The sequence below is a fragment of the Ammospiza caudacuta genome, chromosome 11, assembly GCF_027887145.1.
Source record: "Ammospiza caudacuta isolate bAmmCau1 chromosome 11, bAmmCau1.pri, whole genome shotgun sequence".
Lineage (NCBI taxonomy): Eukaryota > Metazoa > Chordata > Aves > Passeriformes > Passerellidae > Ammospiza > Ammospiza caudacuta.
Genome location: NC_080603.1, coordinates 23,420,739 through 23,448,195, shown reverse-complemented (window position 1 = coordinate 23,448,195; position 27,457 = coordinate 23,420,739). Strand labels below are relative to the sequence as shown.

General features: G+C 45.8%; 1 protein-coding gene across 3 annotated transcripts in view; it reads right to left on the bottom strand.

Annotated features, from left to right (window-relative positions):
* PLD1 (phospholipase D1) overlaps positions 1-27,457 on the bottom strand; it is a 62,858-nt gene that overhangs the window by 15,969 nt on the left and 19,432 nt on the right. For 2 of the 3 annotated variants that reach the window (XM_058812639.1, XM_058812637.1), the window contains exons 6-19: positions 26,569-26,634; positions 20,979-21,037; positions 20,405-20,497; positions 17,863-18,015; positions 17,017-17,166; positions 16,151-16,234; positions 14,399-14,480; positions 12,320-12,430; positions 10,884-11,096; positions 9,211-9,427; positions 8,175-8,288; positions 6,071-6,199; positions 5,673-5,791; positions 5,394-5,507 (exon numbers count right to left, since the gene is read on the bottom strand). In XM_058812639.1, the coding sequence (XP_058668622.1) occupies positions 5,394-5,507; positions 5,673-5,791; positions 6,071-6,199; positions 8,175-8,288; positions 9,211-9,427; positions 10,884-11,096; positions 12,320-12,430; positions 14,399-14,480; positions 16,151-16,234; positions 17,017-17,166; positions 17,863-18,015; positions 20,405-20,497; positions 20,979-21,037; positions 26,569-26,634 (1,704 nt within the window). The remainder of the gene's footprint in view (positions 1-5,393; positions 5,508-5,672; positions 5,792-6,070; positions 6,200-8,174; positions 8,289-9,210; positions 9,428-10,883; positions 11,097-12,319; positions 12,431-14,398; positions 14,481-16,150; positions 16,235-17,016; positions 17,167-17,862; positions 18,016-20,404; positions 20,498-20,978; positions 21,038-26,568; positions 26,635-27,457) is intronic. The other variant, XM_058812638.1, reaches the window with a different exon arrangement.

Genomic DNA, 27,457 nt, shown 5'->3' with positions numbered 1-27,457 from the left:
GGTCATTTGTTTCTTCTGCCAAATTCTTGCACAAGCCATCCTATTTGTGATGATACAACTTTTAATTTCTTTTTTTTGTTCAGCTGCCCACATTTATTTCTTAGTTTTTACTGGAAATCCACTTTTAAAGCAGATTCCTGCAGGATTGCCAGGGCATGCCCTGCCCCTCCACCCTGCAGTTTTTGTGCAAGAGAGCCCAACCAATATCAGAAACAACCTTTGTGGTCTGGGCCAGGCTGAGCAAGCCCCACAGCAGTCAGCATCCTGTCCCCCCCAGCCAGAGGTGCTGTGGCACCTCCTGCTCCTGCCCTTTGAGTCAAGAGGCAGCCACACTCCACCCCAAGGGAGGCTTTCCTAGATGGAAATGTAGTTTTTAATTAAGTGTTGGCAGAGTACTTGCTTGGGAGAATAGTTACTCACCATTAGCCTCTCTCTTTAAACATTGTCAAGACAAAAACATTGAAACAATAGCCTTAAAATATCTCAATATAACCATTACACTGCAACTCAGGGACAGTCCCACACAGCACAAGACCCAGGGGCTGGGGATCTGTGAAATGTGTGTGTCAGTTCCAGCAAAATCCTGATCTCCTGGGAATCCACCAGACCAATCCTCTCATCTCCAGAGGATCTCTGGTGCTGCCATGGCTGCTCAACAGCAGATGGCTCCTGAGCAAATTCCTTCACCTGGACAGGAACTCTCCCACATCTCTTTTTCCCAGTAATAAACAGACCCTGCAGCTCTCAGCTGCTCTCTTGGCCAACAGGAGGGTGCACTCTGCAGTGTCCTCAGCTGAGTGTTGGGGTCACAAATGTTGGAGTGAGTTGAACCTGAATACAAGGGCTGTCACAGCCTTTAGCAGTGCCAAACAGCTGCCCTTTGCCTGAACAAACCTCTGCAACCCATGCTGATCATTGCCAAAGGGGTTTAATCACTCATTTTGTTTACAAAGCCAAGGCTGAGAGTTCCCACTCATCCCAAGCTGGGCACTGCTGAAACAACACTGAGCACCACAACAGACTGAGATCTTGAACAAAATTCCACCACTGGCATTAATAAGCTGTTACTGGCATTAATAAGAACAGAAAAAACAGTGTTTCAGGGTTGAAAGCAGGCTAATTATTCCATATGCAGCTCAGCAGCAGAGCAATCTGGAACTGCACTTCAGAAAGTGGCAGATTGTAGCTTTCTAGTGCACAAAATCTGATTTTTTTAAATTTTTCTTTTTGCTAGTTAACACAACAGAACCATCACTCAGGACCATCCCTTTGCAGCACCATGACTTCCCAGTGCATCATCCCATCATCCACCTGCCCTTCCCTGCATTCCTCCTCACCCCTCCACATAACTGGCACCCAGCTCACTCCACACCCCAGGCTGCCCCTATTACAGTGCCACCATCCCTCTGCCTCACCCCACAACAATGTGTCATGGCTAATTACAAAAAGCTGGCACAGCACCACCCAAAAAGCTCCCATCAGGTACAACCTCAAATCCCCCTGCAAAGGGAAGAGGAGGTGTCAGAAAATGTTGGATGAGACAGAATGAGTATAAGGTGTTTCATCTAGGACTTCCTCAAAATAAAGTTTTTAACAGGTCTGCAGCCACAGGGCAATGCGTGACAGTGTCACAGGGGTCTGAGGATGAGGGAAGAGATGAGGATTTGACTCCATGTTTCAGAAGGCTTGATTTATTATTTTATGATGTATATTATATTAGAACTATACTAAAAGAATAGAAGAAAGGATTTCATCAGAAGGCTGGCTAAGAATAGAATAGCAAAGAATGATAACAAAGGCTTGTGTCTCAGAGAGTCCAAGCCAGCTGACTGTGATTGGCCATTAATTAGAAACAACCACATGAAACCAATCCCAGATGCACCTGTTGCATTCCACAGCAGCAGATAACCATTGTTTACATTTTGTTTCTGAGGCCTCTCAGCTTGTCAGGAGGAAAAATCCTAAGGAAAGGATTTTTCATACAAGATGTCTGTGACAGCAATGCCACCAAGGCAACATCCCATGGAGACAAAGCTGTGGCACTCACACATACCCACACCTGGAACTGTGATACACAGCCCTTCCCTTATCAATGATGTTTCACCTCACATTTCTGGACACCTCTCTTTCCTGCCAAGGTATTTAAAGTTAGCTGGTTCAAACCCAAACTATTTCATGGGGACAAAAGGCCACAGGCTGCCCAGCAGAGCCCCTCCCTTCCAGAGCTGGAGTCTCCATGTTCCAGCCTCTCCCTTCCCCTCCCCTGAGCCTCTCAATAGCTTGTCATCTCTTTAACTTCTCTAACTGATACAAGGGTAATAAATGTGATGTTTGCTGAGGGCTGGTGCATAAACCCTGAGCAAAGCAGGGCTCTCACGCAGACTTCAAAGAGGTGAGGGCGTCAGCTGCTGCCAGAGCATTAAACTTTCATTGCATTTCCATCAGGAATGGGAAGTTGCCTCACCACATCACATCTTTTGCAATGCTGGCTTTGGCAGATAACTGCAAACTCTGGAGTGGAAATTGAGAGATGGAATAGTGGAAAAAAAATCGGGCAGTGCCTTTGGCAGATCTCTATTTGACTCTTGCAAAAATCAATGTGCTCTTGCAAAAATCATGTTGCTTATTGCAAGTTCAAATGAAAGAGGATGGGAGAGCATGCCTGACTCCTTTTCTCCTTCCCAGCCTGTACCTCCACAGTGTTTCCCACACACACTGCATTCATCCTCCCTGCCCAGGGGAAAGCCCTTGTCAGTGCTCTGTCCTCCCAGAAATGCTTTCCTACTCCTCTCCTCTCACAGAGGAGAGCAAAACCAGATGGTACAATGAGGCTGGAATCTGTTGCTGACAGGTCAATGGTTTGGGCTTGCAGCAACGTTGCAATCCCCAAGGATCCTTTGTGTTTTCCCTTCCTCTGATCTGCCCACAGTTGAAGACAGATTTGCAAACAAGGTCAGAAACAAGAAATCCAACAGCCAGGCTTTCCTCAATCACCCCACAGCCAAGGACAGTCCTGGGATGCTGGATTTTACCTTGGGGCAGTAACTGCTGCCTATAAAATCCCTACACAGTACTCAAATGGAGATAACAGGGGATTGGCTGCTGGCCAGCCAAAGGATTCAATACTGAGGAGAACAAGAATATTGCTGTAGTTTTTCTGGATAAAAAGTTGGTAAAAGATTTTAGGATATTTGCTTATTTCTGTGCAGAATTATACCACTGAGAGGAGATGCAAACACCTGTGCCCTCTTCGCCAAAATGAATAAACTGGACAGGCAAGATGTTAATATTTCTGTCCCTGCAGAAAAGGAGAAGTCACACAGGTATGCTCCCCTGGGAGCTCCAGAAAAAGACAACCAGGAGAGGGAGTTCAGATCCAGGCTGCAGGTGTCCTCCCATATCTCCACTTCCTACAGCAGCCAAATCTGAAACCTCCGTCAGGAGGAGAGACTGAGTCACTTTTGGATTCACTGTGGGACTTCAGGGATGCTCAGGGCACTTGTGTGGGACAAAGGGAAACCAGGCCAGTGTGGCTATTAGAGAGGAGACCATCCAAATTTTACTATGTGCCTGCAAATCCCTGCCTTGGAGCTTGAGGAGGTCACCCAGAAATCATAACCCAGCTGAAGCAGCCTGGAGACCTGCACCCAGACACGGTGCCCCAGCCTGGGCAGAGGAGCCTCCCTCCTGCTTCCACCACACTTGGCACTACAAATGCTCTTCCCCACCAGTTTTCCCTCATACTGGGAAGGTTGGTACATTTCAGAACAACCCATCTGCAGCCTAATATAACCTAGGTTTATTTATCTGTCTACATGCAGGGCTGTTTTGACAGATGCATAAATAAGAAATGAGCAAGGTAGTTTCAAATGAATAATTCACAAGACAAACCTGCTCTCTTTTTGCTGTTTATGGCATCACTGAGAGCAGCCCCTTATTTCCTGGATGTATCAGTTGTTTGCAATGCCTCAGCAATGTGGTGGCCAGGCTGGTTTTCCAAGTGCTCACCCATCACCGGAGCCTGCGGATTCCGCACTCACCGCCTGAGCTCCATCCTCCTCTCCCACGGCCTGGTGCCCTGAGCCAGCAGCTCTGCAGCTGGGCTGGAGAGAAGCTGCATCCAGGTTCTTCTCAGTTTAATTTCCCCTTTGGGAACTGCTTCCAGTTCTGTAATCAGCAGAGCTTAACTTTTTGCTACAGCAAACCCCGTGATTTAGAAGTTGCGGCTTATCTTGTGGTTGAAGTGTGCTCAGGGGACACAAGCCCCATCAATTCCATGAGAACAAGATTTCCCAAAAAGCTGGAGTCAGACACAGACAGGGAGGCATTTACAGCCACAGGGAACAGGATGATGCCTGAAGGGGCTACTTCCCAGCAAGCTGGGAGCCTTGCTTTGGAGGCTGATGTAAAACACCCCAGAACCCTGACAAAAGATCCCTGTGCTGCCCATCCCTCACACCACACAGAGAGGAGCAGACAATGCCCTGGCAACCCACAAACCCAGAAAAAAGCATCTTATTTCACTAAGCTTCCCCAAGCAGCGCTGTCATCTGGGTGGACCACTCCTTACAAAGAGCAAAGTCATGCATTTTTCCTGGTTTTGGTCTAACTGCTCTTGCTTCATACATCTTTCATCCACAGAGACACACAATGGTTTTGCTACTTCAGCATAACTATTTTGACTTTGTACTCTTCAACAAGTTCCTATTTCTGCTGGGTAACAGCAATATTCAAGTATTCAAGTACGTGCACTTGACAGAGCAAACTGGGCTTTTAAACAGAGGTATCTTGACAATTCTGACTGTGAGACTGATTGTCACAAATCAGACTCTGGGCTGATTTGTGGAACTGCAGAGGACCCACAGGGGTGTAGGGCTGCATAATAAAGTGCAGCTGAAGCTCAAGGCAGAAAGCAAGACTCCAGCCCCAAGGCTCCACTTAATGCTGGGCTCTCACTGACCACCACCCGTCTAAGTGAGGCGCCAGGGCCTGGCAGATTGCTCTGAGATCTGAGATAAATACTCACTGGGTAACCTCAACCCATAAGGCCTTCCTGAATCATAAAGCCCAAATGTTAGGTGTTAGAGGAAGAGCAGCAGAAAACAAACCATTAAACCACACAGCTGTGCAAAGTCACAGTGTTCCCACCACTTGCAGACACTTTAGTCACCTTACCTCAAAGGTGGAGATATAAATTAATGCCTCTCTACTAAAAGTGTTGCCTTATTTTACTACATTTGAGGATCTGATCACCTAATCTGTGAGTTGAATTAGACAAGAGTTTTGCATCTTATAATTCAAGTTCTGCAGAGGGTCTGTCAGGCATTCAAATTTCATGGGAGGATGCAGAACAAGCCCTCTGAGCAGTATGTGAGCAGGAGACCAACACCCACCTGGACTGTGGCAGGAACAGCCTCAGGCACCTGATACTTCAACTCATGAGCAGTTTGCTGAGATTTTGGCAACAGGAATGGGTAGGACAGGGACCGGTATTTGGGTTTCATAATCTGCACAGGGGGGAAAGAAACAGATAAAGAAAAAATGCTTGCAACAGATAAAGAAAAAATGCTTGCAACATACCAAACAACACAAGGAAATAAAAGAGATGCCTGCAGGGGGATGAGGCAAGGCTGTGCTTACCTCCGTGCCCCCAGCAGTGAGGGGACACCCACCTTGGTGAAGTTCCAGCGCTGGATGAAGTGCCGGGCGACGTCGCGCGCGGCTCGGCCGTGCACCACGGAGGAGATGTCGTGCCAGGGCATCCTGGGCGTGGTGTACCTGTCAATGAAGTCTGGGGGACAGGGGAGCATGGCTCAACTTCCTCAGACAAAGGACATGAGTGTGGAAAAGCACAGCATCCCCCTCCTCACAGTGAGGTTTCGGGCACCAAGCACCCCCAAGGCGGATGACTTCCCTCAAAGGGAACTCCCTCAAAGGGAGTTTTGCTGCTTTTTCTTAGCAACCAAACCAAACCAGCCTTGTTACCTCTGGCTTGGAGGCAGGAAAAAATAAGATCTAAGACCAAAAAGGTACAGAAGGAACTTTGGGGAATGCAAAGACTCCCACTCACCAGCAAAAGGCTTGTCGAGTTGAACCCAGTCTTTAAAGACAAAGTTGCAATAGTCTTTTCCGTGCCAGAACCTGGTTTCCCCAAGCAGCTCTCCAACACCTGTCTTCAGGCTACGGATGGATCCTTTATCTGTGCAGGCAAACAAAACAAAAGCATGCTCCAAAGTCATGGCCATCCATTGCACACAGCAGTGAGAGACCCACAGCCATGGAACAGCACTGCTGGGACCTGCCAGTCCCAAGCAGCTGAAGCTGGTTTCTCCCTAGTCCTCCTGTTACTTTCAAGGGATATATGTCAGCATTTTTTCTTCCCTATTTTAGTATTTCTTCTATAATCAGAAGAGGTTATAAATAGGAGTCTGTTATGGAAATGAAAAGCAGATGCTGAATTTTATCTTGGACGACATCATCCTATAACCATTTGCCTTTCCCAGTTCAATAACATCTAAATATTCCCATATGGCAAATCATCTATATCATCTACTTCACGTATTTTACATTAATAGTGAACTAATTCTATCTTCTCTGCTAGAGAGTTTATTATTTTGCCTCTCTAGCAGGGTGCATCTCCTCTAATAGAAGTAGTATTTATTATCTAGAATGAGATGTTCATGTTCCCTCATGAAGTATTGTGGGTTTTCTTAGTATCATTTTGTTTTTTCCAAATAGCAGTGTCATTTGTGATACAATTTCACATGTTGAACAAATAGATCCTGAATTCCAAATTAGTGTTGACTGAGAACAGTCTGAAATATTGTATGCAGGGATATTCCCTCCTAACAGGATCCCTTTTCCAGAGCACATATTTAAGTGCAGTGAACTCTTCTTCCAGGCTCTTAAAAAAATCCAAAAATGTTGGCCTAGACCATAAACAGTTACCTGGTGTTATTTCCTGACTGTGAGAGCAGCCTTCATCCATGACACCAAATATTAATGCAATAATTATACATCAATGCCATGAGCAGAAACTTCCTCCTAACCCAACCACACCACCAGGTAACCACAAAACCCCTCAGTACACAGAAAAAACAACTTTAAACAGTCAACAAAACACACACTGGCAGCAGCACAAGACCAGGGGACACAAAGCAAGCCCTGCCAGCACTGCTGTGACCCTGCCAAGCCGAGCTGAGCCAAGCCATGCCAGAAATGCCATGCAGCAGGTCTGCACCACAGCTGCCTTGGGAAGCTCCAGCCTCTAGTGAGAGTCCAGGTGGAGCTGGGGAATCACTGACTCCACAGGCCTGGGTGGAATGGCAATGTGTGGGATGCAGGCCAACACAAGCTCTGATGACTGCACAGTGACTCATGAGTGAGCATGAATGGCCACGGGGGAGACTGCACATTGTCTCCACACAGACATGGAAATGCTTTGTTGCCTGCCTCTACTTTGTAACCAATATTCTCTAATTGGCAATTAATGCCTTAGAGGAAGGTGTTTGTAAGAGGATGATGCTGAAGAACTGCTCCTCACTCCATTCCTGCACCCAAAGGCATCTTGGAAGGGTACCACACTGGGAGAGGCCCTTAAACACCAGTCCAGAGATGGGAACAGCTCAGTGCTCATAACCCCTCAACTCCTGTCTCAACTGAGTGTGCTTTCCTTGCTTTTAATTAGGAGACAAAGAGGGGACCCAAGTCTTTGTCCAAACACGGGACTGGCAGCAGCCACTCTGCTGCTTCCTCTCTCTGTTTGCATGTCTTCCTGCATGAGGCTTACTTTAAAAATATCCAATACAGAACTTCCCAGTTCCAGTAACAGCTCTTTCCTTTACAGGATGAGAGCTGCTGAAATCATCACATACCAGAATCAGAACTATTTCTGCAACTGTTCCCTGCTGTCTTTATTGCAAATCTTTTGTTTGCTCATTTGTTTGATTTTGGATTGTTTTGCTGTTTTGGGGTTTTTAATTCTTATTTATTTGTAGATTCTGGAGAAGGCTCTTCTGCCAGGATGCCCACAGAGGCGGGGTAAGGATGCTGGGAGAACAACAAGCAGCAAAGGCTGATCCTGGCACCCAGCCTCACTCTTACCATAGTTACAATGCAAAAACATCAGCAGCTAAAGCCTGAAGGAGTCCACAGCTCTGCCTTCCTCCACTTACCCTCGCGAGGCTCAGCGAGCCCCTGTTTGGATTCACTGTGGTGATGGAACATTTTCAGATGGGGCCTTAAACTCTGGATTAGATTCGGCTGGCTCCTAGTGGGGGCAGAGTAACCTGCAGAGAGTCAAGATGCTCTATTCATGGCACAAACACACGTCCACCTCTGCACCATGGTGCCTGCTCCTGTCTGAAGACACCTGGCTGACAGGAACTCAAACCAGACATCAGTTTGCTGGAACTGCAAGTGGCTGCCAGGCAAAGGACCTAATTCAGGACCCAGCTGGTTTTAACCCAAACAGATGTCATGAAGTACAAAGGCACGGCTGTGTCCTGAGCTGACTGCAACCAAGACCCCCATGAGGAGCCAGAGGCAAGAGAAAGACCAGCAGGGAGGGATGGAAATTCCAGCAAGTTCCCCCATCTTCAGGAGCCAAGGACTTTCAGGAAGGATTTCATTCTGGAACAACTGCCAAGCTGATCCTTGTAATTTTGCACTGAAGTTATCTTTAATGTTGGAAATAAAAAGCTGCATTTAAATATTCAACGGTTGAACAGACTTTCCTCTCTAGTAAGTGGGTAAATTTGGAATATTTCCATTTATGTGAACTTATTTAAAACCTAGCTTTTAACACTAGTCTGTGAGAGGGGATAATCCCATTCAGAAATTATTTGCTTGTTATAATAAATCCAAGTTGAGAAATGAAAGATTCAATTCTCTCTTGCAGGAACAAACACTTTTCTCAACAATACAAACATTAAGAATCACATACATTGTATCACATCATCTGATGGCTCATGAAAATTGCTAATTAGCTAAATAAAAAAAAAAACCACATAAAACCTTTCTTCTCTATTTTGCAGTGACACAAATTTACATGTTGGCTACACACAGCTATTATTCTGATAGTTAGGTAACTTGTCAACTCTCCTTCCATACAAAGAACACATTGCCCTAGAAATCATGTGCACGTGCACAAACACCCACCACCACCTCCACACATCCTTTATATACATTATTTAGCTGAGCATCACTCACTTGACTCACTGTCGATGCTGCTGACGCTGTCAGAGTGGTGCATGCCGTGCTTGTGCAGGTGCTTGTAAATGCTGAACCTTGAAAACTTTCTGGGTTTTCCTATTCCTTTCATCTTTGATGTGTCTGGGGCATCATCAGCATTTCTCTCAAACAAGTGGCTCTCTGGGGCCAGACCTTGAGGCTGCAGTGGGACACGTTCAGTCGACTCTGCTGCAGCCTGAAAAGACACCAGACATGGCTGCAGGTCAGGTATGGAGAGGTTCCCCTTTACAGATTCTCGTGCAGATCAGAGCTCAGAAACAACCACGAGCCAAGTTTTGCTCTTGACAGACACACTTCAGTGGGAACTAGGCTTGCTTTCTGGGGAGAGTCTGTACTGAGGAGGCACTTACCAGGAAAGCCTAGTAATATCAGCATTTGGATCCATAAATTTACTCTGGATTATTACTCCCCTTGAAATTCTCATCAACCTAGACCTCTCAAATTTTTAGAGACGTGGTTGCATACAGATCCAGGTTAGCAGAAAGCTCAGCAAACAAGGCAGCTGCTGAGGGCTCAAACAACAAACATTTCAGAGCACTCTCTAAGTCCTTACTCTGCATTTCTAAGAGTAAGAAAAGAGAGGTTGCTCAGAGAAGTTGTGGATGCTCCATCCCTGGACGTGTTCAAGGCCAGATTGGAGAGGACATGGAGCAACCTGGTCTAGTGGAAGGTGTCCCTGCCCATGATGGAGGTAGGAACAAAATGATCTTTAAGGTCCCTTCCAACCCAAACCATTCTAAGATTCTATGATTTTAATAACACAGACTTCAAATTGTGGCTATTGTTCCAAGCTCCAGTGGAAACCCAGCTCTCATATCTGTGCCTTAGCAAGGGCTTCTCAGCAGCTAGACCAAAAGAATCATTTGATGCTTAGATCCTTCCTCTCACCACTTACTTGTCATTAAAGCTCCAAAACCCAACTCCATGCTCAGAAGAGGACACAGCCCATTCACCCCTCCCCAGACCTGCCACGGCTGACCGTGGCCACAAGCTGGACGCTGCTTGTGCAGGCCCAGGAATTTACTGGGGAGAAGACAACAACAATACCCTGGAGAGATGCACATAGGCTCCAGGCATTCCCCATAGGATAGGGTGAGGAAAGAGGCTTCTCCCATGATGCTATGCAGCACTATGTTAATTTATCTCAGTGTTAATTTATCCCAGTTCTGTCTTCCCCACTGGCCCATTGGCCTTCCCTAACCCTTTTACCCTTGTATGTTAATATTTGGTAAGTTCTTCCTTCCCTGTTTTCCCATTGGTTTGTGCAACCCCGCAAATTCACCCTGGCATTTTCTTTGGGTCCCTTCCCTGTGTACCAATCCTGAGCCCTCAGACCATTGCATCCATGATGCTCTTCTCCATCCCTTCTTTTCCTGGACCCTCCTTTGTCTTTGTCTATTTAAACCTTGGACCCTCCTTTGTCTTTGTCTCTTTATACCCTGGACCCTCCTTTGTCTTTGGCCCCTGGACTCCTTCAGCATAGCCCTACATTAAAGCACGTTGGAACTCCATGCCTGCACCCTCCTGTGTCTTCACTGCTGAACTGCTGCATGTGTGTTGGTGCTGTCATGGTTCCTACCCCCTGGCTCTTGGGGCAGTTTGCATTCCCCACCACCACAGCACCCACTTACAGCCAGGTTGGCAGTGGACAGTGACTTGGTGGCGGCGGTGGAGGCGCGTTTGACGCTGCCCACGTCGGTCAGGCGGTGCTCGTCGTCGTCCCAGCGCCCGTAGGCCAGGTCAATGCCACCCACGAATGCCACAGACTGGTCCACGATCACCAGCTTCTCGTGGTGGGCCCACAGGTACACGGAGGAGGATACATGGTCTGGGTGCCTCATCACCTGTGAGGAAAGCAGAACTTGAGCTCAGCGTCGCTGTCAAATTTAAATCCTTCCAGGCAGAGAGCTGGGCAGACTTTTTGGGCTGTTTGGGGTGATGGGGAAATGCTGGAGTTGTTACTGGATGTATTCACTGCTTAAGTAGCAGAAGCTACTCATTTTCCCCATAGCATATGGCAGGCAGGTGTTTCCCCAGGTTTCAGGAATCCCAAGCAGCAATGATTACTGATGCTGGGATAGGTCACCCTTACAACAGCTCCATAAGAGGACCATAGTCAAAGAAACTGCTTCAGTTGAGCTGTAATAGCTGAGCTTTCAAACACAGAGCCTGCTCTGAAAGAAAACAACATATTGGGGATCTGAGTCACTTCTTTGGTTGTTGCCACCACACAAGAGAAATGAGAAGTTGGGTGGTTTTTTCCCCCCACTTAAAATCAAGTTGTTTGGCATTTGTTTAGGAATTTCTTTTTGACAAGTATCTATGGAACCCTAATTTCTGTATCTAAGCTCAAGGTTTTATTTATGATGTTAGAGCCACTAGATCAGTCTCCTGGAGAAAAAGCTACCAAGTTTCACCTGGCTGCTCCCAAAACCTGTGACACAGCTCATGTGTATTGTCCAGTTTCGCTACAAAGATGATGAACAGATGCTTCCCTTCCCTGTGACAATTGATCAAGTGAAAAAAAATCAATTATTCTGGCATAACAAGTACCTTACTGCTCATTAAGGTGTATGTGTCTCTAAGAGACTGGATCTAGCCTTATCTACTGGTTTGTCTGTCACAACTGATTTTCTGCTTGGTGCCATAAGAGCAGTGTAACAGCACAGTACAGTGCAATGCTGTTCTTCTGTGATGGGAACATTAATGCCCAGTGTTGACTCTGATCGTTCACATTTGAGCAGAAATGCTGAAATGAGACAACACTCTCAATTTGTAATTTTCCATTTGATGTCACCCCATTAACTTGTCACATGAAGAACACTTCTTGTGAATTAAGGCAAACAGTTGCTTTGGAAATCTAAATGAAACAATTTTATGTTCCATTAGAACCTAAAGAAATGAAATTGCCAGATGTGGCATCACCATATGGGTGTACCTTGTCAGACACACTGCAATGGTAGGAAACACTCCTGAACTTGCAGTTCCCACCCAAATCCACCGGGGTCAGCACCAGCCATCTAGAACAACAGAATGCAACACCATCCACACAGCCCTGTGCAATTACCTTGATGTTTGGATGGAGGTGCATGAGCGTCCGCTTGCTGTACTCACTGTTGATCCCCAGGGCAAGCTCCACCTCTTTGTACAGCATAACAAAAATTCTCACTCCTTGTTGCTGTCAGAAATAAAAAAGAACACACTGAATACAGGCACATCAATAGTGTCTGTTTCCAAAGGGAGGAAAAGCTAGAGGCAATGTGTTGTGTTTGCTGATGGAAATGCTGATTGAGGTTCTTTGTTCTTATGTTCTTCCAGATGCTCCATGGGGACCCCCACAGCCTGGAATAACCTTGGGAAAGCTCTCCAGCTTTCTGAGAAGGGCTCAGTACCTGGGTTTGTGTGGGTTTTGCTGTTTTGTCTGAGCTATGCCAAGGCCCATCCACAGGTCATCCCTACAGCAGCTCCTTTTACACACCCTGTGAGATAGATTTTGCAAGCACGATTCACTACAATCATGTTCATCCTCTAAAGTTCAGTGTTCTGTTGCTTCGTGTTGCCCTGAGGGCTGCCCTCAGTTCAATGTCCCTGCAGGATGACATGACCAGTGAGGTGACACAGACATCCCCCTCCTGAAGGGGATGTCACCAACTCAACACCAGTAAAGAGGTTCTTTCTGCTGGTAGAGCTGAACAAGCTCCTGGAACACACTGAGCAGTGCTAAAAACATGGTGCTTTTTGTGACCAGCATTGTATCCATGGCAGGGTTTCTAAAAACTTTTGTTAAAGCACGTTCAAATGTGCCAAGTGCTTCCCAAACCTTGGCAAATACTGGTCACACACTGGGACACCTCCACTTCCCATAAATTAGCATGGATTAAAAGCCTGCACTAGAGTTTGCCAGCTTAAACTTGGAACCTAAACTTTCCACAACCTGTTGAATTTATATTCCCTTAAAGCTGCTACTAAGAGCTAAGGCAATCTCCAAATTGTGGATGATATTCTGCTCTCCACTGCACCCAGGGGAGTCCAAGGCAATGCTGCACCACATAGCCAGGATAGCCTCACCCCTACACCACGACATCAGCTTGCTGACTGCCCTGCTGAGTCAAAGGAACACCACAAGTGACAGAGCTAGCACTTCCAGTGACTGACCTCACTCACCTTACCACAATGTTTTTATGGTCATAAGAAAATCCATGTCAGTGTGACAAAAAGAAGCCAAATTCCTCCTTTGAGTGAGTGATGCCTTGTGGCCAGTTCATTTTTGCCAGAAAACAAGAGTAATTCCAAACCAACAGCAGTCAGACACAAAGCTCTCATTTTTTATCTAGGTATGTGGAGGGGTGAGGACTGTGATGACAACTGGCTTGAAAAGGGAAAGAGTCAAAGACTATTTCAGCACGTCACAGAATCACAGAATGGTTTGGGCTGGAAGGGAACTTCAAGATCATCTTGTTCCCCCCCCAGCCATAAGCAGGGACACTTTCCACTAGACCAGGCTGCTCAAAGTACCAGTCAACCTAGCCTTGAACAATTCCAGGGATGGGGCAGCCACGATTTCCCAGGCAACCTGTGCCAGGGCCTCACCACCCTCACAGGGAAGAATTTCTTCCTAATAGCTAATCTAAACCTGCCCCTTTTTAGTTTAAAGTCCGTGTCTATGGAATGCATGGAATTCTGCCCTTCTACTACAGCAAGGGTCCAAGTTCCTTGGAACAAACCTTGTGACTCTGCTGATATGGGCAAGCTCTTTTTAGCAGCGGTGTTATCGGTGTTATCACAGGGTGTGTGAACAGCTGGAGCACAGCCCACACTCATAAACACAACAAAGTGCTCAGCCTTCCCTGTAACCTCTAAATTACGTAACTCACGTGGATAGCAGCAGGTCTTTGACCCCACCAGGAACTGAGACAGTTGTAAAGCAAGGCTGTGACCCAAACCTGGAGCAATCAGAGGATCAAACCTTCTGCCTCTGAGCTCTTCCAAACCCAAACGAGGGGAACAAATCAAAACACGTGGTTTTCCAAGGCCATCTGATGTGAGGCTTTAACTCTCATCTCTACCAAAATGAATGGAGGAAGTGCTCCAGCCCCAGTATGACCCCCTGGATGGGAGGTGCAGGGTGCATCTGGAGCTCACTTACTGCTTTCCTCTTGAGGATGCAGTCCAGCCGCCAGCGGTTCCCTTCCACCACCGGTCGCTTCATGAAGATTTCCGGGCTCAGCCTAAGAAAGGAGAATAAAAACTACAGCACATGTAGCCTGCAAACAAAGCACTGGCCTAAATAACCGACTTGGGAAGCAAAGGAATTGAAGTTTAAATAAAGTGGATGTGAAAGCTCATGTCCCAGAGTGATGCATTCTCCAATATCCTGCTCTTTGTTCTTTAATAACTGAGCATTACAGAGGGCAGGGGACATGTCCAGCAGATTCATCTTCATTCAATAACCCATGAGACCAGGTTGAACAGTGATGTATAAATAAGGAAATTGTGACTCTATCTGTGAAAGAAAGATGCAACAAAAGAAAACCCTAAGGATTTTCTGAAAGAAATATGCAGGCACAAAAAATAAATAAGATTGGGATTTCAGTTCTCCTGGTACCTGAGCTATCTGAACCGAACAGATTTGTGCTGAATTTTCCTTGCTGCCCATAGACAAAGAAATTGGATCTCTCAACAGGACATGTTACTGCTTTAAGGATTACAAGAAATAGTTAAGGAATCTCATCTAATTCGTGCACAGCAAGATGACAGAATTTCATTCCTTTACTTTTGTACCAAGCGTTGCAACTTGGGCTTGGATAAAGCATATTGCTACATCCTATTTTTATCTTATACATCAAATTTTAGGTAAGTTTTGGAATTCCATGATAGTTTAACAATTGTCTGAATAAAACACTAAGTAAGAGACAATGGGTCTGAAATGAGATGTTCTTGAACTGCCACCTTATGTTGCATAGGGGGAATCCATGAACATTAGGCTTAACTGTGGCCATGGCAGGAAACAGATTTACCCCACCAAAAGCTAACATGGTATGTAGTTTTCTCATAATTTCCTCCTAGAAACTAAGTCTCTCAGTTCCCAGAGGCAGCAGATAAACAGCCAGAGGTTCATTTCAGAGGCAGAGAAAGAGAAGCACAGAGATGTGCCTAAGGTGAACAGGAAATCTGAGTCATGTCTTGGAAGCCTCCCATGCCCAAGGTCCAGGCTGGCTCAGGCAGATTAACCTCCAGAAAAGGCAAGACATGGGCAGCCACAACCAGCACCCAGCCAGGAGACTCTGCCCAGTCTGTGAGGGCACCCTTTTCCTCACACAAACAGGAACCAGAGCACTGCATAAACACAAACTAGGGAACAAGTGGGCAGAGCAGGTCCTTTGGCAGACACACAGCCTAGAAAAGGTGACCAACCTCCCCTCCTCTCTTATCTGGCCCATTTAAGAGCAGACCAAAAGGACACACCACAAGATGCTCTCACACTTGGCATGAGGCCTCCCAAGGCAGTGAGGAGGAGCTGAAAGGGGATCCCATAGCACTGCTGAGCATCCTTCTTCCCTGATACACTGAAAGACACCCATGCCCCTCAGACTTGCAGCTATTTACACTCCTGAGGAGCCCCTCAAGCCACGCCATGTGCAGTTCAGGTGCTGCCTCCGTGTGATTTCAGGCATTTCCGTGGAGGGAGACAACCAAGCTGTTGATCTGAAGCGTGTGCTTTTGCTGCCAGCCCTCCTGAAAAGGCCTTTGAATACAACACAAGGAGAGGTTTGGGTGTGCTGCCAAACCATCTGGCTGCAGGGCTAGCTGCCATACTGTAGGGCTCTGAACAGTGCTGCATTGTCAGGAGCGTCCCCAGAGAGACAGCTGGGCAACACCCAAACGTGGCAGTGCTCACCACCAATCTGTGATGAAAATTTCTTCCTTAGCAGCTTCCATGGCATTTGCAACGTCTTCAAAGTACCACTTGGCATTGACATACCTGCAAAAGCAAACAGAGTGCAGAGTTATGCCTCGTCCCCTTCATTAAGCAAAGTACACAGCTGAAGAGAGATGAGCTTCTGTGTTAATGACATTTATGTTCTCATCTCGAAAGCAAACACAATTCAATTTCCAGAATCAGGACAATATGCAGGGAGAATTCTATGCTGCTATCAGTAGCTTGATGAAATAGCACAATAAGGGAATATTAAGTGCCTCTTGGCACTTCTGGCAACTTCACACAATATTCCTGGGTTCTGCTTGACATGCAAGCCAAGTTTGTCTCTCAGGAAAGGATGATGGAATGGTGTTTCCTTTGATTTATGGAAAGTACTCAGGCAGAGGTTGTTGCAAGGCAGATGGTGCAGGGAAAGTACTGGTCTGCTTCCAGCTAGAATCCAGTTTTTGAGGCACTTCTGGGAATGGATTAGTGCAGTCAGGTTACACTGGGGACAGAATGATTTCTCAGGGGCTGCTGTGTGCATAAAGACCAGCCCACCCTCCTGACTATACTCAGATCTGCATTTGTTGATTCCCTCTTCTTCTCTTTATCCTTACAGTGACAAATACCCAACACCTTTGAAATTAAACATAACTTGACTTGCAAAACACAATGAGCTGTGACACTGAGAGCTCCTGCCACCAGCACTGCTACTCCGTCCCTGGTGCACAAAGCCTCATGTTTTTTTGCAACTTCTTTAATTATCACCAGTCCCCAAGTTCCCAAAGGCTAGCAGCTGTGTTGCTGAGAGGTGCTGAGGGCAGCAGGTAGCAGGTGCTCACCACTTGGCCAGGGTGTTCTCCTGCACGGCCGCGTAGGAGCCGAAGCGATGCTCCGTCAGAAAGTCCTTGCCGTGCTTGCGGATGAACTCGTCTATGCCCTGCCTCCACCACTGGGCATGTCTGTAGCTGTTACACTTCAGAATCAGTGACCTGTGAGAACACACGAAGCACAGGGCAGCAGGCTGAAGCCATTTCCATTTAATTGGGCTGCTCCTCGCCGCCTGTCCATGTTGGTAAATGCATCTGTACCAGTCATGTTTTATTTACGCAAAAAGCAGGGACGTCGCTGCTTTGTTTGCAAAAGAATGCACAGCACTGAGCTGCTCTGAGTGACTAACAGTATTGCAGTGCCAAGCATGAAAAACCCACCCATGTTTAAATTATTAGCACCAGCTTAACTTGGAGCTGGAGCCAGCCAATGTTGTATTTTTTAAGAGATGAATTTATACTGTGCACTAACATAAAAACATTAAATATCTCTTTATCCCCCACTAGCATGTCTTTTGAGCAATACTCCATTGGGATGCAGAAGAAAACATCCCTTCTTGCAGCTTAAAGAGAACAGAGTCTAAAAAATTACCTAAGCAATTGCTGTTGAACCAGACTGTGCAACTCAGCATGCACTATGCCCCCAGGCTCCAGTAATAACCACAGGGATGGACAAACAGAAGCTGCAAATGCCTCATTAAGGCATGGAAATAATCAGCATTAGGGCCAAATTCCCAGCAGGTCTGAGCACACCAGCAGCAGCCACCCAGGCTTGTTAACCTCTCCTGCAGAGCAGCATCGATTTCTCCTTAAAAAGCAAGAGCAAACTAAAAGGGATAAACAAAGTTGTTTTCTTACCTGGAGAGATTGTCAATCTGCAACCCGTATTTAGTTTCTGTTTCTTTCTGGCCTATCTTGATGTTGAATTCCTTATCAACCAGCAGGACAAAGGAAATGGCCCCTGAATCAGGCTTCATGTACATCAGGAAGGAGTCCTTCACCACCAGCCACCTGTACAGACACAGCAACCATGTCACCTGGATTTCACACCCATGCCAGGCCTTAAAACATGAGCCATGAAAAGAGCTAATAAAATGGAAAATACTTCTTCAAAACATGTGCAAATCATTTATCTGGGAAATCTACTAAATGGTAAAAATTATTCTCAGGAGCTAGACTGGGGGTGGTTTTCCTAAGCAGAAAAGTGTCTATTTTATGAACTTGGGTAATGAGTTTTAATTCAATGTAGGACTTTCAGAGTTAATTACATAACTCCTTTTTACAGGAGTCTTTAAAAATACAGGTTCCCTTGTTAAACAAAACCCACAAGAACCTCCCTGGTCATAAACCTCTGAGCATGAAGCATGCTGCAACAAGCCTTCCTCCATCCCTGATTTTTATTCAGCTTGTATGCTATATGGGAGTTATTTGACATTTCTTACATTAATTCTGATGGTAGGATCACTTTCACTCCTATCAAAATATATGAACAAGGCATTTTGGAAAGCTTTTATTGCCAAGCAACAGGCACCCTGTTAGAAACACACGAGGAGGGATGACCGGCAGGTTTTACGTAAATATTGTAGCCTGAAGGCAACTCTGGGAAAAACCACATTTTTTACTGTGAATGGCATTTCTAATTTTTTCTCCCCCTGCAGCGTAGCTGGGGTAACCAGCCCCCTCTGTCCCACACAGGTCTCCATCACCAGACCTTCTTTTCATTCTTCTGCACACTCAGAAACACACAAAGCAGCACAAAACACTGCAAAAATCTGTTCATTCCTGTATCTTTAGTAACAGCCTCAGCTCCTCATCTATTTCCTATATTTTTTAATTAGATCCCGTAATTTTTTTTCTTGCTTTCAGGGCCCTGAAAGAGTAACCTGGAATCACCTCTCATTTGGTGCCAAAATATCTCTCCTCTCTGTTTGGCCCATAATTTCACTCTTAAACATCCCACAGGATGTATTTCCAAATACTCTCCCTTCTGTTTTCGCAGGCATGAGGAGCCCTGCCTGTGCCTACTCACAGCTTCACCCCACCATCCTCCTCCATCTCCTAAAATCCTTCCTTTAAATAACCCTCTCTGGGAAATATTATTTGCTTATTTATTGATGCATAAACTATCAGTCCCAGTGGGCCAAGATGGGAATTTAGTGTCTCACTTGTGATATTCTGTACACAATCCCACTCAAACACTTCTCCTACTCCCTTTCCAGGCTCTAAAGAAAAATGGAGATCCATCAGAGCTGGGTGTGCTGCTGGCCCCACTACAGCTTGAGCTCTGGACAGCTCAAGAAAGGGTTAACTGAGGAGTATCAAGAGGAAAAGGCATATTTCCATAAAAAAGAAAAATAATTGGTGACAATTTAATGATTTGACCTGAAGGAAGATCACATCTTTGTATCTTGTGCCCTCATTATAGAGATCTTCTGTGAACCTAAATTAGGAAATGTTGGAAAGACTGTGCAGAAACAGAACCTTTTCTTCACAAGAATGCAGAAAGGTTTTGTTGGAAAACAGCATTATTAAAGATAAAACTAATGACAGCCCATGGGTGATGCTAAAATCCAAAGGTGCATAATGCCTGGGGTAAGCTCCATTAACTAATAAATTGTTGCTGTAAGGCAGATATGGGCTGTTTGGATTTTGAAATGGAGAGATATGTCTGGGAAGGGCATGCTCCAGGAAGTACAGCCTGCATTTTTTGGAGGCTGGCTGGTAACACAGATACTCCCCCACAGCACACATCTCCCTGTGCTGCAGCCCCAGGCAACACAGAGACCTAACACAGAGGGTAAAGGGATGGGAACAGCAAATTATGTCTGTCTGCAGCAGGGAGGGAACAGGAGAAAACATTGGGGTTCAATACCTGCAGTAATCAGCAAGAGGCAATACATAAATGTATTTAATGCCATGGTTAATTACACCAAACAGCTCCTTAGCATTGCAGGTCACACCTGATTTGATCCTGCCCTGAAGCAGTCCAAAGTGTGTTTCAATTAATTGATTTTCATTTTGTAAATTGAGGAAGGGAAGCTCAGAAAGCCAGGCTGAAATCTGCCTGGGGCAGGTCACCAGCCACATTCCCTCCCAGAGGCACAGAGCCACCTGTGCTCCCACAGCAGGGAAAGCTGGGCACAGTCATTTCTGTCAACTCTAGGAAATCCCAGGTTTTCTCTGGAGTAACATGTCCCTTCTGTGAACTCACCAAGGAGAAAAAAAACCCCACCAGATGGAAGGGTGAGGCGGGAAATAGCCCACGGGCCCTTCCAACCTGCAAATCTGCAGCTTTCGTAAAAACAGCAAGACTCTCTCCCACAGATTTTTGGGAGAAGGAGACAAGCAGGGATTTCTGTGTGCCAGGGAGCACATCCCCCCCGTGGCAGCCCAGCAGTACCTTTTGGACCAGCGGTAGCACATCCTCCCTTGGCCACAGCAGTTGAGGCCAGGAATGCGGTGGCCCCCGGAGCGCTTCATGATGAACCCTTCTCTGCAAGGACACACAGGGGCAGGGTGAGACATGGGGCTCATCACCTGGAGCTGCTGGGGGCTTTGCAACCCCCAGCCCTTGTGCCTAGGGCTGGCTCTGCAACTGTGCCCCAGCAGCCTCTGTGCTGCGCCCTAAAAGCTGGATGAAGGGCAAAAATAACCCTCCCCCAGAAGAAAATAATGGAGTTTTAAGAAGCACAGGGTCCCATTTTACAGCACTGGAAGCAGAAAATTAAGTGGCCCAACAGGGAGGGAAAAATGGAAGCCCTGTAAACACTGTCTTGTAAAGCAGCTCATTCTTAAAAACCTTTCTCCAAATTGTAGCATTTCTGTCTGAACAGTAATAATTTTTCATATCTAGATGGCAAAATATTCCCCAGACAGTTAGTGCTGAGAAAGGAAAGCTATTAATTTTAACAGTATTTATGTATAAAGCCATGCTCTTAGTGAATCATAACTCACAAAGACAGCTCACAACTCACATGCCCTTCGGTCCCAGGTCGTGGATGAATGACAGCTGGCTTACTCCAACAAACTCCATCTGGGAAAGAAAAAGAGATTCCCCCATCTTTATAACCCTGAAATCCACAAAAATTTTTGCTTCATCCATGTGACCAGCCATAAAGACCTACAGAACATCCAGAGCAGATGTTATCCACCATCACTTAAGCATCTCCAAGAAGACCAAGGAAAGTATTTTGGTTGAGTTTTCTGTTTGTTTATTTTAGCTGTACTTTGGAGAACACATTTCAGGACAATTACACTTAAATGCATCACAGGGACTCCCTGGTATTCTCCCTCCTGGATTTTTGGCTGAAAAAAGACTCAAGTTTGACACTGTTCAGGACTCTGTGTGATCTTGGCTGTCTACCTGAATCCTCTCCTCCCTCCAGGGACCCTCAAAGCAAGACTGCAAAGGAAATGAGGACACATGCCCAGAGCAGGGAGCACCCTTTAAGTCCCCAACCCCATGGAGACACCACAGGAGGGTCCAGCCCCACAGCCCATGAGCATCCTCCAAGGCCACTGCAGCAGGGCAGTGCTGGACACACATCACTGCCAACTGGCTCCAAAACCAAAATTCCACAGGAAAACCACAGTGGGGCAGGAGGAGAGCAAGTTCAAGTCCCAAAGTCTAGGAACCTGCCTCCTCATGGCTCCTCCTGCTTCAGCAGGATTGCAGGAAACATAAGAGTGAGCAAAGCTGGTGAGAAAGCTCAGCATGATTACGCTCACCTCTAAAAATAGGACACTGGGCAATTTCAACTGAGCAGGCTTTTCTTGGCACAGCAGGACATTCCTGGCAGTCTGCTGGTTATTAGCTCTGGGCCCCTTCAGCAGGGAGAAACATTCTCCCAGGGTGTCCTGTGCAGGCCAGGGCTGGGGCAGGCACAGCCCTGCAAAGGGGTCACACAGCAGAACCCTGTCTGCACCCAGGCACTTCTAATTTACTGGCACAGCAAGGTGGCCAAGTGCAGAAGGGTGCTCAGGGCAGGTGTCACTGTCCCCTTGGCCAGGCAGAGGGAACCTCTAACAGCACATTTTGGCAATGAACCCTGCTAGGGCTGCAGATTGGAGTGGGGACAGGAGGCAGCCTCAGCACCAGCTTCAGGATATGCCCACCTGTACCCACAGCAACTCCAAGAAAAGGCTTTCTCTTCTCAAGGAAAGGGCCACTGTCATCTCTCTTTGGCAAACCAGCCTCAGGGCCCCCATCAGCAAAATCCAGTTTTGCACAGGAATTACATGGGTGGAGCCCTAATTCTCAAAGACATTTTCAGACACTAAGTATAACAAAAAGCATCAGTAAATTTGGGGTCAAAGTCTGTCTTGCCATTACAATGAGGTTAGCACAGGCTCCCTTCCCAATACCATCATTTTTTCCCAGAAAACCGCAGTAGAACTGAAGATCCTTCCATCTCCTCATGCTCAGCTGTTCCTGGGATTTCCCAAACTTCTCTTATCAGCCACGGCCATGAAGAACAAAATACACAACTGCTTTCCTCTGAGTATCTCAAGGACATAAAGTAACCTCTACTCAATCCTAATGCTTTGATTTTAGGGTGATTTTAGCCTGTTTTCAGCAAGTGGTTAGAACAAGTCATTCCATGTTATTTTACCAACCATCTTGCTCTCTCTGTTCTCCCAAAGCGTTCTGGAAAAGCACCAGGTGTGACCAATGAACGTTTCAGCTGTTTCTGCAGCAACACTCAGAGCAGGGTGGGAAGTGCCTGAAAAAATCCAGTGTATCCTCCAAGCCCTTATCAGAGGTCCCAAGCAAAATTTCAGGCCAGTTCTTTGTCTGGATCCCATTTTAACTTCATGGCATTTCATATCAGACAAATCAGAAACACAGACATGTCTCTCACAGTGGGCACACACACAAAAAAAGCACAGAAATGTCAAAACCCTTTGAAAATGCTGGCTGGAACCAGAAAGCTGGTAGGAATTTGAGGAGCACTGCATGCAGAGAAATAATTGTACTCAAAGAAGCAAAAAGAAAAACCAAGAGGTTTTTCCTCTTGCAGAAACAGAACTACCACTACATAAAAGAGAAAGAAAGATTGTCTGGCAGCACAGCCACCTCATCTTCAGCCAAGCAGTCTCTTGAACAGCAGTGACAGGAGCCCATCCAACACATTGATCAAGCGTTGGTTTGTGAAAAAAAAAAAACTTAAATAAATTCCTGCAGTTAGAAGGAAAATTCCCAAGTGTAGAGCAAAACATCTGATGGAATGATTAATTGTTCCAATTAGCTATTTTTACTGTCACAGTGTCTCATCTGAGGTGCTCATCATTCACAGAGAGGCTGGGAGAGGCAGGCAGGAGCTTTCATCTCGGTCACATCAGCATTCCTGTGCTGCCCAGCTGCCTCCCTGGGATCTGGCATCCCACTCTGGTTTCAGAGAGACCCGCAGCAGGATGGTTGTGCTATGAGGTATGGCCAGGAGAATGCAGCTTCAGTGACATTGTTGTGGCAGACAGCAGTGATGGGCTGCAGGAGGACAGGCTGTGGAAGGTGGAGAACCAGCTGCAAGGTGTTCAAACCATCCTGTCCTGCCAGCAATGTGGAGCATGCATGATTTATGCAAGTCAAAATTTCACAGAGCATCTTCATTTCAGAAAGGATTCAGCCTCTCCATGCTGTATTTTTTTCATTATGACCCTTGTTCTTTATTTAGTGGGTTCAGAAATGCATCAAAAGCTGATTAGCACTGGTCACTAGCAATAACATGGAATTACACACTCTCCAGAATTATATTGTTCAGCACAATTTCTTACACAAAGAAAAAATTGCTTATATAAAATACACATTAAAAAAGCCCTAAACGTGCTGCATTTCAAGTGTAATAGCTTGAAATATTGATGGGTTGGGTGGGGACCTCCACAAAGATCCAAGCAAAGGATCTGCAACTGTATCAGAGGCAAAGTAGCAGCCTCTCTCACTTCTCAGCTGTTCCTACTTAAGATGAGGTTTTTACTCTCTCTGAAGTTCATGCAAAACATTACACACATACAATCCAATCAAATCTTACTTTTCCTTTTGCAAGTATGGGAGCTTGCACAAAAATAATGCAAAGATCCAATTACTAAAATTTTTAAACAGAATCCAATTAAGCCTCAACATTTTGAGGCTATATTCCTCTAATTTCCAATTTTCAGAAAAAGAAGTGTGAACAGTTAACACACCGAGATTCCCAAAACAGTAATTGTCTTAAAGCACTTCAGCCCAAAAGTACTATAAAAAAGGTTTTGGAAATAAGAAGACATGAGATTTAATCACAAAAATCAAATCATTTAAAAAATATTAAATATAAAAAGCTAGATGATGTACAACCTCTCCAATGCCATGTAGTCACTGTGGACCTGATCCTTAACCCAATCAGTGACTTCAGGTCTTTGGGCAAAACCACAAGCCTGACTGGCAGGCCTGACTGTCTTAGTGCATGGCACATCCTCCAGATAGTGTATAAAGCACTTTGCTCTCACTGGCAAATAATAAATTAACCACAAAAGCAAAATAAAAAAAGTAAAAAAGCAAATTCATTAAATTGTGCAGCTCAGATGTAAAAAACATCTCCTCAGAGATGCTACTGACCCAAGCAGGCTCTTCACAATGACCAAGGGTTACACTCCAGGCAGGTCTCAGCTTGCCTTTGCAACTCCATGCCTGATTTAACTGAGTTCCTGATTTTAAAAAAGTCCTCAGTGCATGGATTTGATGAGAGGAACACAAAGAAGTCCAAATGTGCTCCAAGATTAAGACAGTTACAGCATTTGTCAGCATCCGAGCAAAAGGCTTCTCAACTACAGGAAGAGCAAAGCCCTCATTTTGTTCTCAGGAGGACAAATACAGTTGCAGGGAAAGTGCCAGAAATTCCCACTTCAGTCTCCTCTGAGAATGGTGGGGGTGGTTTGGGTGCTGTTTTAAAGGAAGCACTTCCTTCCCTGTGCTTTCTTCCAGCATCGCCTGCAGGACCCGCGCCGCCGCCACCATGGGCAGCAAATCCTCCCTGAACACTCCTCTGCGGCCAAATGCAGTGAAAGCCAACAATGAACTGAGAATTTATGTGCAAAAGGGACATCTGGCTCCAGGGGCTGGGGACAGAAGGGCGATTCAGCCCAGGAGGGAGCACCCCACAGCTGCTGGGAAGGCAGGGCTGGCCCATCTCCTCTCCCAGCCCCCCCTGTGCAGCCTTGTCTCAAACCACAGCCTGGCCAAAGCATCACCCACGTTCTCAGAGGAGCAGAAATGTTCCAAAATATTTCAAAAAGGCAACGCCTGCCTAAAAGTGACAAGATGGATCCACACTGTAAAATAACTCTCCCCCGCTCTGCATATGCTACTGATCAAAATTGCCAAGTTATCCCAATCCTGCTTCTAGAACAAAAGATGACTCTTTTCCACATGCAGCTCTTCACTGCTTTGGAATTAAGCTCCACAGCCTGTCCCCTAAAGAAGCACTCTAAGGAATGCAGCTTCCTCAGCCTCAGCCTGAAGATTTCTTGCCATCCAGAGAGCAATGGCCAACCCCAATGGGCCCTTTGTCCCATGGAATAAGCAGCGCTCAACACTGAGCTCTGCAATAGAGCACGCACAGTTTTCAAGTTTTTATATACAACATCCAGCTATGAGCTGCCCAACATCTCTACACAACGGAAATCCTGCAAAATAGAAGAATTTCTAACAACAGCCAAAGTGGAAGAGAAGTGGCTGCTGCAGAAACCCAAAGTTCAGTCTGTATTTTTGGCTTGTTTGAAAACCAGGTGTTCCCAGCTATCACTCTGTGCTCAGAAATGTCACCAAACTTGGCAGCTACTCAGTGCGTGCATCAGATTTTGCTGGTAACACAAAAGATGAAGTAACACAGTCATTATGCAGCCAAAAAAAGGGGAAATAAATTACCATCCCCAAGAGATGTCACAGCTGCAGCTGACAGGTGAGGACTTCTGAAGAAACATTCGAGGATGAATTTCGAAAGAAATATTTTTGCTTAAAATAAGCCTGAAGCTGGATTTGACATCTCTCCTCATTTCAAACAGTGTTGACTTTGGGAAATAAGCCAACTTTAAATAAGCCTTTGGAACTGACAAAACACTCACCTCTCTGGGTATCCCCCACACACAAACTCAACATCACTAATGTCCAGGGAAACTGCACAGAATAGAAACCCGAGACAAATCTGCACCCAGAACCACACACAAAGCCCAGACTGAAGGAGCAAATACAAATATGGTTTGTATTCCAATTTTTTAAGTATTTAGAACTGTAACTTATCATCTTACACAGTCTGCAGAATTGAACAGAATCTCACTATATCATACATGTACAGCCAGCTGTCTGGACTGAACCAGCTTGAGGAGGTTATCACTGTGCTATACTAGCAACCACTGAGTCATTCCTTTGGTTTTAATCATATTACATCTGTGTTGGAGAAATCAGCTAAGCCAAAATGCTCACAAAACAGCTGCAAAATGTTTCTTGCAGAAGCTGCATGTTTGCTTCCAATGAATTCAGCATTTGTAAAGGGAATATTCTTTAGACAATTAAGCAAAGTAATTTCTACTTACTGTTCCATGGTAGTTCCTGTACATTGGCATTTTCAGGATATTTGTCAAGTAGTCCTCCAGCTGTTTCTACAATTAAAATGTTGAAACTTTAGATAGGATGTGCAGGTTTTTCTTGAAAATTCCTGTAACCCAACTGTCTGGAATTAGGAAGCAATCAAGAAATCAGACCCACTTTTCAGTTTGAATGGATAAATAAATCCATTATTATGAGCTCACAGGATATCATAGCTCAGCACCATAAACAGTTGGCCATAAACAGGTTGTTTACTGTTCATAGTCCTGTGTTTGCATCTTCCACCAGCAGACCTGCTCCGTGGCAGGGTCACCTTGGAGGTAAACTTTTATGACTGAGCTAAAGTTTCAGAACAATTTTAAATACCAAATCAGTCCCCATTGTTTCTGGCCCACAGGAATCAGCTTTCTGAGAAAACAGGCTCAGAGGCACTGAGAGAGCCTGTTTAACCAAAACAAAAGGTTCACAGGGTGCGTGGCACAGGGACCATGCTGTCCTGTCCCAAGGACACAGAGAGAGCAGTGGCTGGGCCTGTCCTCCCAGCCAGGGAGGGAGAAGAGAAGAAACCATTATGGGAGAAGTAATCTCTTACCATCCTCATGATAAAAGGGAAAAGAAAAAATTGGACTGTCTGGGCATGGGAAACTGGGCACAGTCCTACAGGACATGAAGCAAACTGAAAGGAAACATTGGCTAAAAAATAAAAAGCATCTATACAACAGTTTTCTTCCTCTTTTAAACCCACATCTCTCTCCTCAAACTTTCCACACATCAGAGAAGCTGTGAACAGCAGGGTTTCTGCATGGCACAGCCACAAGACACAATCCTTTAATCCTCTGGGCCTTGAAGTTCCAGTGGCACAAAGCCCAGGGAGGG